We start from the raw sequence: 21,825 nt of genomic DNA on the forward strand, positions 1-21,825 counted from the left end.
ACATTAAATAAGTAAATGCAACAGGCCTGCTTGACTGATCACTTTAGAGCAGCTCCCAACAGCCTGAGGTAGAGCAGAGCTTCAGTGCAAGGGGTTGGAAATAAGAATTGATGGTAGAACAATTTCTTTACAACTCTTTGGAGACTGAAGAACCAAAACAGGAGAGAAATGAGATCTAAGCCACTTGCGAGATGTAACAATTTAATGGAATGCACAAGATGGCCCAGAATTGAGCCCTAGATTAAATTCCAAGTTGCCTTCCCCATCAAAAGAGATCTGGAGAGGAAGCAGAAATGAAGTGAGTCGTGCGTATCAAACACAAGAAGTCTTTCACCCAGCACCTGCATATGCTGCTAGTCTCTAGCAATAAAATCTGCAAACCCAAGGAAAAGCATGAAAATACACTGCAGAGCACAAATCAGAAAAGGTTTGGCTTTTCCATGCAAAATTTGTAGCACCCTTTTACCTTGCCTTCTTAATAACAAATTTTGAGAATAAATCTTGATACCTATACTTTCAACTCTATGGCAACTGAGAGCTGTGTGTTTGCTCCAATGTGTCCCAAGGACTCTAATTCACGTCCCTATGACGTGGATTCCTATAGTAAGTGGTAAACCTTGCTGTCGGAAGGTAGAGAGAGACAGCTTCAGTAACTTCAGAAGAGACCATGTATTCAACTCTCCTAACAGGAGCAAGAGTCGTAGTGGTACTGAGGAAGGCATGAAGACTTCAGATCCACACTCCCCAAAGTTTTAGTTTAAATGAGAAAGAAAATGGCAAAAGGGGGGGGGGGGGGGGAAGGAAAAAAAAAAGAAAAAAGAAAACTCCCAGAAGTAGAAGATGCTGTTTCTAAACTCTAATGCAAACTGGATCTCAAAGTTTCTCTGCTAATATATTTTCAAGCTATTAAATATACTTGCACGAGAGAAATAGCGTGCTTCGTATTTTTGCAGTTCACAGAATATCGGTATTCTACATAAATAAGAGCAATTTTCTAATATACAAAATGCAAGGTTAAATAAGAAAAAAAGGTAAATTCTAAGTGAAGATGATGACTCTCAGCCTTCCATGCTTAAATTAGGCTTCAGAGATGCCACGCATTCAGCACAGCAGCTTACATATTCTCTAACAAATCCTCTGTACCTACACAAAACAGAGTACTGCTAATGACAGTGACAGAAAACGATAACTAATCTCGTTTCCACTTTGAGTCATTTTTCTGTGGTTAATAAATTATATCCATAACAGTGTTAATAAGTTATGGTATGGTGTCACTGCATTAGTTTGCATTTGTGATGAAGCGCTTCATATGGCATTACCTATGCCCACGGAAGTACATAAGAGGAGAGACCACCGCTCTTCTCTCACAAGGGTCTAATGCTGGCATTTTGACAAATCCTCTAAGGAAAAACTGCCCTCCACCTTCTGCTTTGCTCTTACTTCTCACCTCTGTTACGGCAGCACAGTATTGCGGGCATTTCACAAACTTGAATATATTTAACAAAACACAGACACTTTAAATCAGTCTCCTTTGCATAGGAGCAATATACAATTAGTTATTATTTCAGCAAATACAGGAAGCATTCATATCAATTGAGTCACTTGAAAAGGCACTGTCAGACCAACATGTCTTCCCTCTCGCTCCTGGAGGAAAGCAGGAAGATTTAAACCAACTGATGGGATCTTGACCAACCACTTGTTTTTCCAAAAGTTAAGATTAAATATACACATTTTAATCTTAATGTGATATGGTCTTTAAAGAAATGGACTACAAAAAGAAAAGCAGAAGCTATTTAAATTCCCAAGCAACCCAACCACTGCAGCACCGGTGAAGATAAACAGATGACAAAAGTACTTAGCATGCTTTAAACAACAGAAAAAAAAATCTCATGGCTTTAAATATATTCTTTTACAAAAAAAAAATAATTGCAGAACAGCAAAAACAGCAAACAAAGCCTCAAATAAGAGTTCTGTAATCTGGGGTTTTGGTAATCTCAGGAGCTGTTTTTGAGGACTGATATCAGGCAAGGTTTTTGTCCATCAAAATTATGATGTAAAAATTCAGTACTGTTTTTAAAAAAATCTTTTAAAAATAGTAATTACTGAAATTTCTCCAGTACTATGGAAAATGAATACAATGAAGTATTTCTTTTAAAAACTGTTTTCCTCTTTTGCCACTTCATCATCTACATATATACACAAGTTGCTATGTGAAACACTAATCCCAATTATAAATGAAATGTTCCATCTTTATACAATTTACTGGCTTTCCATCACTATCAAGTAAAAACTAGCACTGTTAGACTAAAATGGAGAATAATCCCAAATTATCCGCAGCCTCCACAAGCCAGCAGTGCAAAAGCTCACATGCTTTTATAGTAGGTACGCACAAGATAACTTTGCAGACGTATTACTAGAATGGTTTGCAACCAGTGAAGATAATTTTGATTATTTCCACTTCAAAACTTCCTATATTGAAGCCACATCACTGAAAACAATCTAACCATGGGGGAAAAAAAGTGATGGGAAAACAGACTGCTAATATATCCACTGGAAAGACAGAGAGAGAGAGCATGCAAGTAGTTCTCTATAGATTAACTGAAGTCTTTCAGAGACAAAGACTCCAATATTCTGAGCAAAAGAAATAAAATTCCTATAAAAATATCTCAACTTCCTTAACTTCCTTTTTCCTCTCCCTACCACAATTAGCATCATTTATTTGTACACTGAATTTCTGTCTCCACTGTGCCACAACAAAATACAATTTAAAATCTAAAATGTAACAATATATATGAAGTTCCCACCACACCACCGGTGGACTCCGTACTGCATAGAAAAATAAGTTGCTCCTTCCCAGTAATTCGACAAAATAATTAAAGAAAAGAACAATACGACTAAGGCTTCAGGAAGCCATCAATTCAATATTTAGCAATGCATAAATTGAGACTTCATTTTTGTTTAGGTATATTTTGATTAGAACTAATAAATGGCTGATTTTCTTTTGGCTGTTTGCAACAACAACACATCATCCGAAGAGCTTTATTCTTTATTCCCCTCTCATATAGCATGCCAAGGACTGTCTCATTTTATGAATTAGCATTTAAAACTACTGCAGGTTATCTAACAAGCATTCAGATTCAATAGTACTTTTGACAGCAGTAAGTAGAGAGCCTTTTAACATCTTGAACACATGTGCTTGAAAAAAGTAGTTACATCAAAGCAGTTCAAAGACTGAAGACAAAAACCAGTTAAAATCCAGTTTGCTGTGAGACAATTTTAGTGTGGTGTAAACAACCTTTCACAACTCCCCATGGGAAATGTTGTAAGACTATGTTCAAAATGAATCAGGCATATTTATAAAGATCATGAAGTGGTCAAATGAATTTGCATTTTTGGCAGATTCACTCCACGGATACTACTTGCTGCAGTCTGTAGAAATCTCAAATCTCACATCAGTGTTGCCTGTAGTGCTTTATTATTTATTACATGTTATGCTAAGTACCTGTGAAAGGGGACATTCCTTGGCCAATGAACTCTGGTTCATATCCTTCAGTAAGTCCTTCAGAGCATTTCTTACTGTTGTGTGAGACCATTGTTCAGGAGGCAAGTCTTCTAGTTTAGGGCAACTATTTGAAACACAGATTAGAAAAGGGATTATTACAAGATTGCATCCTGCTGCAGAACATTCCTTTAAGACAGACAGATTTCATTTTGCGCATCAAGCAGATGCATCTGGAGATTGCTCTCGGTCTCCTGATTGTTCCGATTAGTTAATTACTTTATACAACACATCTGCTGTATTGATGCATGAATTATACATCAGCTGCATGTGGCGACTATTTTTTCATGTTACTTCTACCTTCCTGCTCTGATGCGCTTGGTAAAACAATTTAAGGTGTAATGCTTTCTCACGACTGATCATGAAAAGCATTAATATATTAACCATTTTTTTTCTTTTTTGTTACCGTGAAATTTAAGAACCTAGACAGCAACAATAAGTGTGAGCAAGTCATTCTTTTACAAAATGCACACAGATGGTACTGTTCATGATATGCAAAAATATTTTTCTCTTAAGTAAACTTTATGTAAAATGCCTTCTTGTAATGCATCATTTAATTGACTAAAATGCAATATAGTTTTAATGAGATATCCAAAGAAAATCTATGTATCAGAGCTATAAAAGTTTTCTGCAATAGTATGCTGTAAGTTAAAGAAGAATTAGGGTAACTAAAAAGGAATTTAGATAAGCCTTTGTACTTTGAGCACACAGCACAGCGGGAATTAAATACAAGCAATATTAACCATGAGAGCTGACAAGTAACAGTTCACTTCCCAGAACTGGTATGCAACTTACCTGTGTAACTGGATTTTCAGTGTGACCACATGATACACATCTTGCAGCATGTCTGCTACTGTAGCATCAGGGGCATCTGTCACATAGGAGAGTGGAACTGGATTCCACTTCCCAACCTGGATAAGCCCTGTGGGGTATATACATATATATATATATAGATATTCTTTTTTTTTCTTTTTTTGGAAGAGGAAGGAGGGCAAGGAGGACAAAACCAAAAAAATTAATGTACCTGTTAATTCCTAGGGGCAAAAAAAAAATAACCAATTTTAACAGGATTGGCAGTTTTGTTTCTAGCTTCTTAAATCTGACACTATAAAACAACAGACAGCCCCCCCCCCCCAAAAAAAAAAAAACCAACATACAAACAAACAGACAAACAACCAAAAAAACAACAGAACACCTACTCACACATCACCAAGGGCATTCTTTATGTGTATTGTGAAATTATACAAATACATTACAGTAGAGATTTTTTAATACACATAGAAGCATATTTTCCTCAAGTTGTGATTAATTCAATAGGACATAATACAGTAGTTACCCTTCTTAACAAATTATAAAGGATTTTGCAATGCAAGGACTGAGTTAAAAAAAATACTTTGCAGTCTATAAAATCATCAGGAACAAAATAAAAGAAACAGAGCTGGATATTCAGTCATAAATGCAAGTTGACTCTCAACAGTCCATCTGCTCAAATATGCTTTACACTTCCTTGTGGATCCTCAGTGGAGCAGATTATTAAGGTCAATAAGCATACTAATGATTCAGTTGAAGTCTTTTTTTCTTAAAAAAAAAATAAAGAAAAAAGTGTCTACCTCAACATTCCACATGAACAAAACGTGAGCTAACTAAACAAAAATACATTAAGGAAAAAAAGCAACAACAGAGACAGAATCTGCAAGAAGTTTAAGAAGTGAAACCTGCATCTCATTCCTGAAAGAAATCCTGCCCCTCCCTCAGGACCCCCCAAACAAGCACAATTCATTGTACAATTTCCTAACATTATTTACCTTTTGCTTGGGCAGCAGAGCTGTGAGAATATCCGAGTGATAGCAATGCCATTTCAATCAGTTGGTTGAAAAGCATGTCCTTCCTCACCAGCACAAATTCTGCATGCTCCTCCTTAGAATCATACTCAATGGCATTTTCATAATGTTCCACTACACAGAAAACTGGAAGCATACTTCCTGTTAAAAAAAAAAAAAAATAAATTTCACGTATTAAACTGGAGTTATAGTAGAGTAGGTGGGTCTACAAAGCATTATGTAAATAAAACCTGTATGAACAGGCAGACGAGGCATCAGGAATCATCACAAATATTTGATAAACATATTCCCCGAGTCCTTTCCCCTCGCCCTCCCCGAAAAAGAGAAAGTTCTGCAAAATACCCCGCTCTATGAAAAGCAGAAATGCAAATTTACCTTCCTTGATGGGGTACAGATGAAAGAATTACCTGCTATAGAAATCACAAGGTTGACTGAAGAGAAGTTGATTCTCTCTGTCCTGCCTGATTTGTTGTGAGTAGCAGGCAGCACGAGAACCTAAATACACACTGCAGATGTCTTCAGTGTATGCCATTTTAGTACCAGCCACATAATTTTGTTCGTTAACACTAAAACTTTCTCAGTTCTGCCAAAAATATTTCATTACCTTCAGCATCAACAACAAATCACCTCGCGTGTTATACATTTGCTCTGAAAAGGGCACACGAGGAAACAAGGCAAAAGTTAACACTAATTCATGCCTCATTCATTGAGTGCACTTGAGCACTGCTTTCACTCACATCTTTAAGAAACAAACCGTGATTTCAATTCAGTTTTGAGTAGTGTACCTGCAGCCTGGGCTTTCTTGTTGTTGCCTCATGCGCTTGCATTCAACATTCCTGGTGTTCACTGCTATTTCGGTATGCCTGAAACTGATTACTAATTTCTAGTTTTGTAGCATTTCACGACAGACCCTTCCCCCTGCCATACAGAATATTGAGCAAACCACCCCTTTCCCTTCCTTTTGGATTTTATTTTATTCCTTTAATTCCTTTTTGACAGCAGACAGGAAAATTAACGAACAACCCAGGCTTTTTTGGGGAAATCATCCCCGCCAGCAGCCGGGTCTCCAGACGCTGAGAGAACCCCTCCCGGCCTGCCAGAGGCACCTCGCCCCGTGGCCTTCCGCCCCGGCCCTGTCCCAGGTTAGGATCTCCCGGCGACAGAAAGCCAAAGGGTTAAAAGCAGATGTACTGAACCGCCTTATGGCAGCCTGCCAGAGGGGTATCATCTTTAGCATAAATGATGACAAGGGTTATTTTAACAGGGCACCCAGGAACTCCAATTAGTCCTACAATGTTAATGCCTCTATAACCACTGCCCTCTAGACTGACAGAGCCTCCTAACCTGCTCCGGTGCACAAGGCATCCTGCAGCTGAAAAGGAAGATTTACTGTTGACAACAGAAATGCTTTAAGATCACGTCCGCTGACTTGTACCGTAACATCTAGCAAGAAATCACGGTAAAAAAGATACCTTTTAAGCTTGTATATTTAAACTACATCTGTTCACCAGAGAGTCAATCTCTGGCAAACAAACCCCTTCAGGCTCGCTTGGAAAAGCTCACAAACTCACTCCAGTTTGCCCAATAGGCTCAGCATGAAAGACAAGACTAAAAGCTTGCCAATATTTATGTAGTGCAGGAAGGAGCTTTTTTTTTTTTTTTTTCTTTGTGTGTGTGTGTATGTATGTGTGTTTGTGTCTTGTTTTTCAAATCTCAGCGAGACTGGTCAGGAAGGGAGAGAAGACCAAAGCAAAAGCAGTACGTGCAAACTGGTGATTTCTTCATTGGTTTTAATTAAGCTGTGAAGAGCTTTCCAACACACACACACACACTTCATCTGCAGAAAGGTTTTGGCTGTTTCCCCCCCCCCCCCCCTTCCTTTCACACTCTTACAATTGATGTTTCACCTACTACCATCTGACTGAAAGAAAGAGCTCAAAATTCTTAAGTGGTTTCACTGCTAATACCTGAAGATGAAATGTAAACAAAGCTTCATTTTAGCAAACACTGCATATACACTCAAAAACAGCCAAGGCAGATTTGTCTTTTTCCTTATCAGTTCCTACAAATCAGGTTATGATCAGACACAAAACTAGCAATGCACAGGTACTGCATTGCATGTCAGCACAGTTTTTAAGAGGTATGCGGTCTCAGGAGTTACAACATTCTGAAAAATGTAGTACTTTAAACAAAACAGGAGACGCTCCTGGCCAAATTTTGATGTCCAGCGTAGCTTATCGAAGGTGGATCCTGGTACTGTGACACAGGTATCATCTGACTACAAATCAAGCTACTAAATCTTTTAGCAAACTGTCACTAGTGTCCTTCTGTTAATGTGAAAAATGTTGTACAGGAGAGCACAACCTCAGCTGGCTGATCTCTCCTGCTAGTGCTTGGCAAGACCTCCAAGTGCAGCAACTCCATAACCTTCTAGTATTAAAGGGGAGAGCACTGGTCAGCGCTCGCTGCTAAAAATACAGCATGATTTAAACCTGAAGGCAGTGTTAGAGCTTTTGCTGAAGGTTTACGAGTCTGTGTAAACAGCACGTCTGCCATAAGGAGCAGTGAAGTCTGTAGAATCCTTGTCTAAAACTGTCCTGGCATTAAAGTTTGCTGTGCAAATATCACATAATACCAGAGACAGCTGAAATCTCCTATTTAGGATTTTATGGAACTTATATGTTTGCAGGCGTCAGAAAGTCCTTTTTATATAGCCCCACTGCTTCACTGTACAATATTAATGCACTCTGCTTGAAAAGCCGTAATAAATTATATTTTTAATGCTCTTACCCTGGCTTTCTTAAGATGCATACATTCTTGGCAAACAATCAATAAATAGGGTAATCATGAGCAGAGGCCAAAGAATTTGCTGAAGTGCTGTTTTTCCATTTTTAATAGATAAAGATCTAACAATACGGACTGCTGTGTCTGTTCATTTCAGGATCAATATATTCTTTGTTTTCGCCAAAGCGAGGAAAAAATAAATGATTGTACGATAAATGTTATGCATCAGACACAATGAAATTCCTCTGCCTTCTAACTTTGTGCGTTTAATAGTCTTGGTTGCATTTTGCACTTTGCTTAGCAAATGCAAGAAAAATCCGGATTACAAACATATACTGATTATACTGAGAAAAGTAGAGGCTGTTTTAATACAAATGCCAAATTACATACAACATCTTTTGATTTAAATTAGCAAGCCTGCAGAACATGGTAAAAAAAAGCTTCTATATTATGGTATGTAAAATTTATAGATTATTGTCCATTGAAAGTATTTTTAATGCAAACAAAAGCCATCCATATACAAACATCAGTGATTCTAAATGTGCCTTTTCCTTGTGTAAATGTCTAATTACAGCAAACCAGCCACTGAAAAATATGACACCCAAGTTGTTCATTGTTCAATAATGAATTGTACTTAAGAAAATAAACTGCGAAGATTGACATCATAAATGACTTTTCCAATGTGATACCTAAAGATTTATACACTCTCCTTTCAACCAACTTGCAACTGTTATGGAAATAGTGCTGCCCTTCCAAGCTTGGACCATCATTAAGAGGAAAGGCGAGAATTTGTTTCAGGGGTTCGGTATTTACTCTTACATGTTTTTGCGTTTCTGAGACCAACGCTTTCTCAAAGAATTAATGCATTACATTACTTCTATTTCAATGTAGGAATTTGCTTTAATCAGGGCAGCTAGCCTTTACCTTAACAAAAATCAGACTCCACCCTGTAAAGCAAGATGCTCCACCCAAGCATGAAGCTTACATTTCCCAAATGTGATTTATATCAGAGTTGGGAATATACAGTATTTTAGAATGGAGATTTAATCCTGAAATATAAATGAAGTAGAGTCTGCAAAAGTATGCTTCTCCCCCCCCCCCCCATATTATAATTCATATTTCTCAAATGCAGAATTAACAAAAGTGTTACCTTTTCTAATATTAGTTTTCATCAGGTGTCCAGAGTGTTTTAAAGGCACTCCTTGCATTTTAGCTCCTGTACTTCCAAGTCTTCCTCTTCCTAATGGGCTCCCATTCTGTTCCAAGCGCGCAATTTTGGCTGGTGGACCCTTCGGATCGCTTACATTGTTAGACATTTCTGAATGTTCTTTCCCCTGAGTTGCCTCGTTCAAATGATCCATACTCAGTCCCGCCTCTAAAGATCACCTGCCATGATTCAAAAAAAAAATATATATGTTGTACACGTGTGCGCATATGTATACGTACACAGCCTGCACATGTACAGAGATATATATGTATCGTAAGCTCATAAAGAAGAACAAGTAACTATTTTAACTAGGAGAAGATGCCTTTTTTAAAAGATACAAACTTATTCTCCAAAAATGACCCCATACCCCAGTTTACAGAGGGATCGCATCATAATCTGATGGAATTATTTTTCTAAAAAGCCAACTGGAGTACCCCTTAAAAAAAATCTTCATAGTTATTATAAATCTGAGAGGTACTAAGACTCTTATAAATGATGATGTTTGTCAAGGTATGTGCTCCAACACAGCTATTGTTACAAATCTCACAGAAGGGGCTGTTATTAAACCCGGGTGTTTTTATTGTGTTAAAGAGAGAAAGAGAAAGAGGGAGAGACAGACAGAGAGAGAAAGAAAAAGATTCTCCTGAAACTGTTCTCAATCTACTTGATAAAAAATGTATGCACAACAATAGAGAGATTGTTAAAACTTTAGCTGAGGAAGCAACAGATTTATTAGTGAAGTAGAAGACTGGCCATTCACAATTTCCCCCCACACCTTGAAAATAAAAATTAGAAGAGAATTTGACAATTTAACATTCAACTTCAGAAAGCAGTGGCGGGAGGTGGTTGCTTTTGAGTTGCCCAACTGATTTTATACAGAAAGTTTATCAACTTTTGCAAAGTTCAAGATAAGCATATGAAAATTTAAAGGTGTTAAGCCTTAACCGTTAAAGAGTAGTTTGTTTTCTTAAAAAAATAAAAAAAAAAGGAAGAAAATCAGCATCTCACAAAACACAATGCTGAAAAAAAATCACAATTTCGACAAGACATTTGAAACCCTTAAAAATAAAGAATCCCTTGGTGATGCAAAGCAAAGTTACACACTGGCACAGCTACATGAAACCCAAAAACGGAAGCAATTTCAATAGCAAATTAAGAAAAGGTATTTGTTAGCATGCTTATATTTCCCTTTTTATAAACTTTTGAAACCTCAGTCCACGAATAACAATTCCACTGAAATCATTAAAAATCCCCCAAGCCTAGAACGTAACAGAGTAAGTTTCAAGGATTTTTGTCACTTGTCAGAAACAATTTTACCAAGTAGAAAGGCAATCAGTTGCTGAGAACAGAGACATCTTTCTGGTTATGATTTCATTCATCAATACTGTTATGATTGTTAGGGATTTTACCCTACCTTTCTCTGACGGAGAAAAGGTGTGACTACACTCACAATTATGTTATGCATATAAGATAATCACTAAGGACAGGTGGCTAGACATTAATTTATGAACTAGTATTTACATTACCGAGCACAAATAGTAATACTGGGGAAGTCATATTTAGAAAGACTGGTGCGAATCTGATAATTGCTACTTTCTTTCAGTTGCCTAGTAATTCAACACATTTTCTGCACAATTCATAGCAAAGCTATTAAAGTCTAAACATCTTGGGATTTTATTTTTTTAATATACTATTCTATGTCATTGGTATATATGCCAATTCTGTAAACTATTTTTTTTCTGCAGTGAACACTGCGCTGTTTTTCCTGATATGGTGAAGAAAGAGGTAATGTATTAATGCGAATGTTTACGAGCAACCTAAAGAATGCCAGCGAATAGCTAAAGTTTAGAAAATCGTTATTTTTCCTTATGCTGCAAGGTGACATGCTAAGGTTTCCCATTCATCTTGATCCCATCTGTTTTAGGTCGTGTCTCTCATTAACGCTAAACATGCCTATTTTAGCCACTTTCTGAAGAGAGTATTTTTTTTTCTTTTACTGTGTTAACTGTAGTCTAAGGAAAGAATTACAGTCTCAAACCGTTAACATCTTCCGATGTTTCTGACGATGCTAACGTGCTATAGGGCTGCTTTTCTGAGGCTGCCCTCTCTCAAGAATAAGGGGATTAAAAATGAAATATAAAGGGAAGGGGTATTAAATAATAATAAAGACGCCTTGAACGAGAAAATCCTCGCCACTTTTGGCAACTTCGGAAGCACTCTAATGCACCAAGGCTCTTTGCTACAAAAAGTATCTAGTCATCATGAGTCAGAATGGCACTACATCATGTACAGTGCATAAAAGTGATAGATCGCAGCTCAGTTAATACCCTGACTACAACCAAAACACCAAATGGGTCATTTTCGCTTGGCCTTAGAATACCCACCCATCGGCATCCTCTCCCCGCTTAGTCATCTTGTAAAAAGCTTTATGTTACAAAGCAAAATTACATGCACATAAAACACCTAATTTACTCATTTAAACTCCATGCCCAAGGCTAAAGTTCACTGAAACCTCAGCCTGGAATAGTGATGAGCAACAACCAGCGTGGCCTGCCCAGGGAGAGAGGGTTTGCAGGGAGGAGGAACTATTATCTCCTCCGCTTCCAGGCCAAGAGTTTCCCCGGGTTTCGCGTTTCGGCATCTTTCACAACTACAAGTTCTCGGCACAGGCGTTCAGAGCAGAGCCCGATTTCGAGGCACGGTTTCCCAGCGTAACGCGTACGGCCCCACCGCGCGATTTCTCAATGAGAAGCCGGTGCCGCGTCTCCTTTTGTCGCGATGGAGGAGCCCCGCCGCTATTATCTTATTTCTCCCTCTCCTCCTGAACCAGCCCCCTCCCCAGTCGTTTCCCCTCCTCTTCCCTCCCTCCCCCATAAAACCCCATAATCACATTTGCGAGAGGCTCCGCACTTATCCGTTCCATATGGCTCTGGCAATCCAGGCCAAGCTTTCGCTGTGACCTTTTAAAGAGACAAAGAAGCAAAGTACTTATCTAGAAACAGAAACACTGCAGTTTTCGGAGTGAAATTAGCAAAACCGACCCGAAACTCACCACTTCAAAACTTGACAGCATATAAATAACAAAAACAAAGGAGGTTTCCTTTGCAGCCCGAGCTCTTGAAGAGGAAGAAGTTCAAGACTGATGTTCTCTAGGTCCCCCCTTTTGGGGGGGGAGCAGGGGGGGGAAGCAGGGGGGGCAGCAGACCTGAGGGCTACTTCCCCTAATATTCGCTTATTTGCCTTGTTTTCTTGTTGCTATTTTCCTCTAGGCGGGGAGGGGCAAAAATAGAGAGCGAGAAACGGAGTAGCCATGAGCAAAAAAAAAAAAAAATGGCAATGGGCAAAAAAAAAAATATATATCTATAGTAAATATCTTTAGAGAGAGCCCGTTTTCAAGGTTTAGCAACAGAAGAAGGAGCTGGAGAGCGAATTGATCAGACAAGTGTAACGCTCGAAACGAGGAATTAAGAATAATAATAATAAAAAAATAAAGTACCAGGTTTAAATTGAGGTGGAGGGTGACTTAAGTCTAGCTATCCTTTCAAAAACAAAACCAATGCGTACAGGAGCAAGTGAGAAAGGGGGGTGATTAAAAAAAAAAATCAAAGCAGAAAAAAAAAAAAAGGCAGCTTTTCTATCCAGTGTGAAGAGCAGAAAGTCTACTTCTAGGTTGTCACTTACACTATTATTCTCCAATAGGCACCCAGAGGAGCAGCACACACAGAAGGAACCCGCTCCCCTCCCCCTCCGCCAAAATACACACCGTAACAGCCCCCAAACTTTCTGCGGAAACCTCAGCCCCAGAGATCGCTACTGGAGATAAAAAAAAAAAAAAAAAAAGAGAAAAAAAAATTGCAGGAAAAGGCACTAAAATGCCACTTTTAATCTCGCCTTTGCGGTCCGGGGAGGAAAAAAAAAAAAAAAAAAAAAAAGGCAGAGAGGACCTGTCTCCTCTCATTTACCGGGGGCTGTTGTGCGAGAGAGGGGGGAGAGGGAGCAAGGAGAGGAGGGGAGAGAGAAAAAGAACAGAGGGGAGGAAGGAAACACACACAACAAGGCACACCACCACCACTACAAAAAGTGACGAGGTTTCACTCCCCCTCCGAGTCCAAAACCGGGAGAAATTGTAATTAAAAAAAAAAAAAATCACAAAAACCTCTGTATAAAAAATAAAAAAATCAAAATCAAAACCTGGCTCTCTTTCTGCGAAGGAAAAAATAATAAAAAATAAAAAAAAAATCTGGGAACTCCAAGAAGAGTTACTCGCAAGAAGGGGGCAAAAATATAAAATAGAAAGGCTGCAAAAAGCCAACAACAACAAAAACCAAACCAGCAAAAAACAAAAATGGAAAAGAATAATAATGGTAGGCTTTGGGTTTGTTTTTTTTTTTTGGTCTCTCTCTCTTTTTTGCCTTTTTTTTTTTTTGTTGTTTTTTTTTTAATGCTCGTTTCCCCTGGCTGGCTGAGGAGGGCTGCTATTTAGGCCGGTTTGGTGGTTGTTGCTGGATGTTACACGGCTCTGTGTCTGTGTGTGCGTGTGTATGTGTGTGTGTCCCCGGACGGAGCTGCCTGGCTCTGCTCTCTCTCTCTCCCCCCCCCTCCTCTCCCTCTCTCTCTCTCTCTCTCTCTCCCTGTTTCTGTCCCCATTAAATTATTAGTTGACTCATCACTACTCCTCCTCCTGCTGCTGCCGCCGCCGCCGTCCCCTGCTCAGAGCCTCCTCTCCGCTACCGCTCGCTGCCGCTGCCGCTGCTTCTTCTTCCTCCTCCTCATTTTAATACAAAATAACACCGAGGCCACCGGCTCGCTTTTTTTTTTTTTTTTTTTTTTTTTTTTAATAATAATACAGCCCCGAAACGGGGAGGAGGAACCCGCAGCCTCCCCGCTGCTGCCCGGAGCCCTTCCCCGGCGGCCCCGGATCATCCGACGCGTCCTGGGAGGGAGAGAGAGAGAGAGAGGGAGAGAGAGAGAGAAAGTGGCAGAGGAGGAGGAGGAGGAGGTGGTGGTGGTGAAGGAGAGAGGCATGGGGGAGGGGAGGGCCGGGGAGCTGAGGTTGGAGGGGGGGGGGGCCGGGAGAGGAGAGGTGGTGGCACCGAGGGGGGGGCGCCGGGCCGGGCCGGGGGGGGGCTCCGGGAGGTGCGCGGGGGTGGCTCGGGGAGGGGGGGGGCCGGGGGAAGAGGGCGTGCGGCTTCCGGGCGCGCACGAATTTGCAGCCAGCTGGCTGCGGGTGAGGCGGCCCTGCCTGCGCCGCGCACAATGCCCGCCGTGCTGAGCCGAGCCGGGCCGGGCCGGGCCGAACCGAGCCGCGCAGACACCGCCGCAAGCTGCCCACCCCCCCAGGCGGCAGATGGGGGCCTGCGGCGGTGTGTGTGTGGGGGGGGCCTGCTGGAGGAAGAAGAGGAGGAGGAGGAGGAGGGGCGGGGATGAAGGCCGAACAATATCCTGCCAGCGTGGGCACGGCGCGGAGCCCCCGCCCCGCCCCGCGGAGCCTGCGCGGGCAGGTGCACGGCGACGGGGGGGGGGGGGGCCGCGGGGAGAGGGGGAGCGGAGCAAACTTCTGCTACCCCCCCCCCCCCCCCCCCCCCCTCCCCATGCCCTTCCCTCCCCTCTGCACCCCCCGGCTCTCCTAAAAGGCTGGGAGAAGCCCCCCACCGAGCCCCGTCCCGGGAGGGGTCATCCCCGGTGCTGGGTTTTGGAGGGGGCTGAGCCAGGCCGCGGCGGGCCCGGGCCGGGGCAGGGGGGTCCCCGCAGCCACCAGAGCAAGGCGAGGGCTGGAAGGTGGCAGCGCGCTGACAGCAGAAATAACCGGCAGCCAGCCGTAACTTCTTCCCACAATGCACTCGGAAAAACAACAACAACACGAGAAAAAAAAAAAAAAAGTAACCCAACTAGCCGAACTTGAACGCAACAAGTTTGTACAGGCTGCGAGATAAGAGAAAAATTAAAGTTCTTTATTGATAAAGGGCATGGTGTTTGAAGGCGCTATGTCTAACAAGGGGCGTTGCATCACCAACCAGAGAAACGTGAACTGCTGCGCAGGCGGGTATAAAACCCAAATAGTTAGGGGAGCAACTTAAAAAAAAATAGCGACCTGCACATACAAACTTGACGCAGCAGCAAAAGTAGGCAAGCGGGGAGACTGATAACAGTTGTAGAGTACGCAAAATAGCATGGGCTCTGAGCAAAGGGAAGGCAAATCAATAAATCTATGAAGAGCAGAATTATCGCTACACGTACTACTATAAAACAAGAGGAATGCATCAGGACCGGGTAAAGAAGCAAGCTGACATTCACCCAAGTAAGCACAAACAGCATACAGAAAAAAAAAAAAAGAAAAAGAAAATGGTAATAGGGTGAAATACATGAAATATTTATCATATTCAGCAACACACAAAATAGATTATAATCTCAGAAGCAAAGAAATGCAATGCTTGAACATGAGTACAGTGTTACATAATGCTATTATTCAGAACAGGGCAAGTGGAGGTGGAATACATAGGAAACATGAAAAGTTGTACAGATGTTGCATGTCCTGAAAAAGGTTACTAAGATTGTTACTGAGAGTGCTTAAAAGGGGAAAAAACAAGAAACACATTTCACAGAGAAAAACAAGGGAAAATGTAGATGACATCTTCCATAACATATGATCAAGGGATAACTGTCTTGCGGGTTGTTTATTTAGAAACCCATCTTTTTCCAAGACGATAGATTGAATATTATTCAGTCCCTCCAAAAAAATAAGAGGAAGAAAGAAAGAGAGAGAGAGAGGGGAAGAGAAAGAAAGAAAGAAAGAAAGAAAGAAAGAAAGAAAGAAAGAAAGAAAGAAAGAAAGAAAGAAAGAAAGAAAGAAAGAAAGAAAGAAAGAAAGAAAGAAAGAAAGAAAGAAAGAAAGAAAGAAAGAAAGAAAGAAAAAAGAATTATTTCCCAATACATTTGAACCGTTGGAGGAAAGACGGTATTTACTAGTTGAATTTAAACTTCATGAGCGCAATGGAAAATATCAATATTGTATCAGTTTTCATCTTTTCCAGGAAAGTCTGTTGCAGTAAACTTTAGTAGCTAGCAAGACTGACCACTAAAGAAGAAAAACATGAAAGATGAGGGAGTTTCAGCTGGCAGCACGCTTCCTGCAGTGCGATGGAGAAAAAGGAAGATAATTTGAGGGATGCAGTGAAGATAATTTGAGGGATGCAGAGCTGGTTAGAATAGATCTGATATTTAAAAATATGATTTGGAACAAGATTCGGGACTAAAACACCACTTTATAAGAATGATTACCAGATATGACAATAACAACCACCAAGAAAACAAAAAGATTACAATCTGTTCTAAAATAACTTCTGCTTTGGTGTCACAAACCATTCCCTTCATGGTCAAAAAACCCTTAAAATGTTCAGAGTAAAACAAAGTGATTAATCTAAAAAGCAGAGACAGAGAATTAAAGGAGCAGGGAGATAACAATCTGATAATACAGGAGCACAGAAGGCCTAATAATGATATTATTATGCACACTAACCAAACACTGACAAACAAATATTCTGTTAATTATATAATCATGCATATGCTTCCTATGCTTGAGATAAATGATTACGGAAAATCACTGTCTTCTTGAAGCTGCATATATGTACTAAGCCCTACAAACTCCCTGCAACACAGATTAATTTAATTTCTGTGTATCACCTATGTCTGGTAAAGTATTTACTGCAGACTTGGGAGGTGGAGCGTGGAACCTGTGCTGTAACTAGAAAGCACGGGTAACTGAGGGCTGCTGCGTCTTGGCATATAGGCAGCAGATTTCTCTTATCAATACGCAACTACTTGGAATGAATTCAAGATACAGATATCTGATTTTCATTTGACCTATTCCAATTTGCACTTCACTGTGTCAACTTTGATATTAAAATGTTCCACTAGAAGAAAGATATTTATAATAAAAACATATATAAAGAACAGAAGATGAATAGATATTGTCATGGATACATATGCAGGCAATCATTTAAACATGCAGCAAGAGTAACATCACATTTTTCATAGCTTCTAGTCAACATTCAGCAAACAAATATATGCTTAATAAAGCTTATTAATCCTTAATAAAGTTGTTGCACTGTATTTTTTTATATATAAATGCATTTTGTGCTAGGTTACATTGAAATTAAGACAAATAGTTGTAAAGTTGGACTGTGTTTCTTCACCCCCACCATGAATTAACTCTCGAGCAGCGGTCTCAGTGGCTGCAAAACAAAACAAATTCTCCAGTGTGGCATGCTGCCTCGGTGCCTTCTAAGGTCTCCATTCCAATCTTTTCTTGTTCAAAATAAATTAGGAAATATGGGCCCAAATCTTGAGGCTTGGCTCTTGTGCAACACAAACAGAAATGACCTGGCAGCAGAGTAAAACCAGCATGGCTGTGTATTCTCTTTTATCAGATTTCTTTGGGGAGATCAGGCTGATTGGGTTTTGTAAATATGTATTTCTGACAACTCTGCAGCCATTTGGGTAACTCGTCAGCTCCCGCCCGTGCTGGAGGTGATGCAGAGAAGCCGCGCAGCAGCGGGACTGTCAGGAAATTCGCTTTACTCAGAATTTGAGCAGTATTTTCCGCGCTGTGAGGGGCCATCTACGGCTAGCGGTAACTGCTGGACCGCAAGGCAATGAAAATACCAGTGCCTGACTTTCTGAAGAGAAACATCTATGGCCAAAAGGTGGATGGCTCCCTGGCAGTTTGTGCCTAATTTCTGCATGGGGTACACAGAAGCGTTAGGGGGAAATAGTGCCTGTACATCCTACTGTCCTTTCCCATAGCCATCTGTGCAAGCCCCAGCACAGTCGCCACTGTGGTGTGGACTCAGTCCCGAAGCCCTACAAGCGTTGCACCTCCAACTGAAGGTGCTTCTCAGTCTCTGCTGACTGCCTTCCCCTCCGTTTTGCCCTGAACAACTGCAGGTGCCCAACCACGCACAACCCGCAGCCGACCTGGCTGCGGCAGTCGCAACTTTCACGCGCCCCAAGCTCTCGATGCACACCGATGGGGATCGCTGCATTCACCGACATCCCCCACGCTGAGTGCCAAAGTTACATACCAACCTAGATTTTTTTTGACTGCAACCTGCCCCAGCCTGGATAGTATGCCTGTCAAAAAGCAAAAGTGCTATGAAATGAAATTCATAGCACTGAAAGGCATCGCACACAAGCTGTCGTCCCCTCTCACATTTTGCATGAGCAATTTCTGCTCGTTTGTGTTCTCTCACATACAGTGTCCTGAAACAGTTATGTAAAATGGATATTTAACTTACAGGAGTCAGCTGTATTGAACTGCACTTAATTGCTTATTAAGTGAAGTAAATTATCCTTACCATATTCGCCAGAGGTGAAAACCCTACATATATGGCTACATGTAGAGCACTCATTAGTTTACGGACCCCAGATCCCTTGGAAAGTATCAGATATCTACACAGTGTCCCATGGTGCAGTATTTTGTAGTTGGATGTCTCCGCTTGCTTGCAGATATGTAAAATCATATACAAACAGACATCTCCCTATTGATTGCCTATGTGACGAGGCTCGTTTACTCCCACAAACATTTTCTGCAGTGTATTTCAATCATGGAATTTTCTTTTAAAAATAGAATTGAATAGGAATATGCAAAATGTGGTTTGGGATAAAACAAATTACTTTTAGTCAAACTACTGCACCATTTTGCATAAGCACCTTTCATAGCTCTACATGTATTTTGACTAGGATGAAGGTATAACTGAAGTAAATACATACATTTGCTGATGTGGTCCCAACAGTCATTTAGGTTTGCCCCTGGCTGCCAAACAAGTCATGAAGAGGCAAATTACTGGAAGAAGATAACAGAAAAAAAGCCAATAAAACTGTTTGGCGTGGTGGAGGAAGTGAAGGGTGAACATGACTGCTAATGAGAACAGAAAGTCTTTCACCTCGGCCTGCCACGAGGAATCCTAGCTGGTTGAAACTGCAATAGACAGGTGTCCACATTCCCATAAAAGATCGCAGCATTAATCATTCATTAATGAATATTAATGGCTTAATCACATAACTCTTACTCTGTAGTTGCCCAATCTCTACCTGTTCTGCGGACAAACTGAGTTCATTCCCTAAGCATATTATTAGCATTGCAACTTCCACAAATACTAATTACGTGGTATTTAATATAAGCCAATATTTTTATGACTATGGATTTCAGAACTACTTCAAATAATAAGCTTCAACTTAAAAAAAATATATATATATTTTGTAGACTATATCCTTTTCTATCCATAACAGTAGACTAGATCCTTGATGAGTCACGCTTGTAATTTCCATGTGGCAGCTACAGCCAACTACTTCCACAAAAAACAACAAGCAAAAAAAGGCAATAGAATTTTATATAATAGTTTTAATGCAATTAGGCAGCTGGAAGAAAGGAGGAAAGCCAGCATCTTAGGATCAGCCAAGTTACCTATGTTATAAATGCGTGTTTTGCAGGTTATTGATTTCCCAACTTTCTCCAAAGAAGTATAATTTTCAGGCCTATCATGTGAACATATTTAATACAAGATAAGAGAATAAGAAAAGAGAATAGTTCCTGTTAAAACCCTGATCATCACAGTGCTAGGTAACTCATAGGAAAGAGATGGTCATATAATTGTTACCTGGACGAAGAGTTGGTTGATAAGCAGTTATTTTAGGGATGTGCCTGAACAGAAGCTCTATTAATTTAATACTATGTAAAGAGTGATCCCCAGACATATAAACTAGTAGAGTTTCAGTTAGTTTTGCTTGTTAAAAGCAATGTTACACCAAATTATCTCTAAAGCGTTTTGCGGTGTTGTTCACTGATTCAGCTTTTCTTTCCTTTCCTGACTCCTCTTCCATCACCTCCAACCTCTATGTTTCTTTCCCAGTTAAAAAAAAAAAAAAAGAGAATGCTTTTAGGCATACAGAAGTTTAATCCAACACTTCTGAGTGAGGATGAATTTCACACAGCCCAAGCAAAACTGCATGGTATGGTAGAAAATCTGAACCATTGCGGTTAGTGCTGCAGAAGGACTATTCAAGCATTATTAACTTGAGTTCAGGTGCTTTCTGTGAGCTCAAACAGCACTGATTCGTTACACTGGAACACTTCGCCACCAGGACAAACTATCATCTTTTTCTTTGACCTGATAGCGTAAATAAAATCTACTGATAAAAATTGAAAATATGGAAGAGTTGAAGTCTAAGGAAATGGTTAGAACTGATTGATGACTTGAACTATGTCAAACTTTCATTATGAAACCCAAAACCACATGAAATGTCCTGTTTCCAGTTTCATTGTTAACTCAGAACTCTGCCCAGGTTCTTCTAGACTTTTTCTAAAGTTCAAAACCTTTTAAGTAAAACTGTGCATCTAATTACGGCCAAACTTGACAGGAGTCAATATTCATTGTACATAAAATACATGCAAAATGTGTGGTTTTGGTGTAAAACAAATTGAAAGTTGGTGGTTTTGGCCGAATTCACTTTTTCTTCTAGGACTTGTTCCAATCTCAAACTCAGAAGATTCCACAATAACGAAGATAAAATGAATGAGTTTTTCACAGTTCTTTTCAGGAACAATTAGCTGTTAATGTTCACAGTTCTTTTAAGGAACAAGGTACATGTTAATATCTGGGTGCTAAAACAAAAATCGTTTATCATATGCAGTGTCACTGAGATAAAGGTCATCTATACATGTGTCAGTGTATGTTTAGTTTAAGCGCAAACAACAGAAGGCAAAAACAAGTCACTTCAAAATGTTACTCCAAGTAACTTGTTCAAAATATTTGTCCTGATTTAAAAAAAATAAAAAATCAAAACTATAGCAAAAGCACGCTCCAGCATTTAATGCATTTATTTGCTAAAATAACTACATTTCTAGATTTCCTGCCTATCAGCTACAATGGAAACAGGCTGACACGGGTAAGAGCAGTTGGGAACCCACTAGAATATGACATTTTTAGGGCAAAATGAAGTTAATATTCATGCCAGTTCATTTATACTCATTCTAGTACTAGAACAAAATGCCCGAGCGTAAATATATACATATATATTTCCCGAACTACATATAAACATTTGGGAGAAAAGTTTGTATTTGATGCTGGTATAAGAACAGCTGAGGAAGAAGCATGTGGGGAAGATGAGGCATGCACATGAAGGTTCATGTGCACCTGTGACAGGCGAAATAACATGTGAAATCAATTCTTTTCACATTGTCCAAAAATGTCCATGTTCATTTTCTAAGGAACTCTTTTCAATATCATTCATTCCTGGCAGGCTATATTACAAACTCCTTCCCATAGTACAATTTTCCCTTCAAAAATGTAGGTAACATGCTCACAAGAAATTTTGAATTTTTCTATTCATGAAAAATATGGGGTGCATTCTCTATCAAATCATTTTTCTTTCACAGA

General features: G+C 40.1%; 1 protein-coding gene across 10 annotated transcripts in view; it reads right to left on the minus strand.

The window, feature by feature from the left end:
• The window catches only part of SATB1 (SATB homeobox 1), a 93,172-nt gene that overhangs the window by 61,504 nt on the left and 9,843 nt on the right, over positions 1 to 21,825 (minus strand). The window contains exons 1-5 of one of the 10 annotated variants that reach the window (XM_013171966.3): positions 13,073 to 14,426; positions 9,335 to 9,570; positions 5,365 to 5,541; positions 4,355 to 4,481; positions 3,503 to 3,626 (exon numbers count right to left, since the gene is read on the minus strand). In XM_013171966.3, coding sequence (XP_013027420.1) covers positions 3,503 to 3,626; positions 4,355 to 4,481; positions 5,365 to 5,541; positions 9,335 to 9,545 — 639 coding nt within the window. In that variant the 5' untranslated portion in view covers positions 9,546 to 9,570; positions 13,073 to 14,426. Of the gene's footprint in view, positions 1 to 3,502; positions 3,627 to 4,354; positions 4,482 to 5,364; positions 5,542 to 9,334; positions 9,571 to 12,281; positions 12,380 to 12,443; positions 14,427 to 21,825 lie in introns of those variants that run through there. The other 9 variants (XM_013171963.3, XM_048070302.2, XM_013171962.3 and 6 more) reach the window with 9 other exon arrangements.

Source organism: Anser cygnoides, chromosome 2, assembly GCF_040182565.1.
Source record: "Anser cygnoides isolate HZ-2024a breed goose chromosome 2, Taihu_goose_T2T_genome, whole genome shotgun sequence".
Lineage (NCBI taxonomy): Eukaryota > Metazoa > Chordata > Aves > Anseriformes > Anatidae > Anser > Anser cygnoides.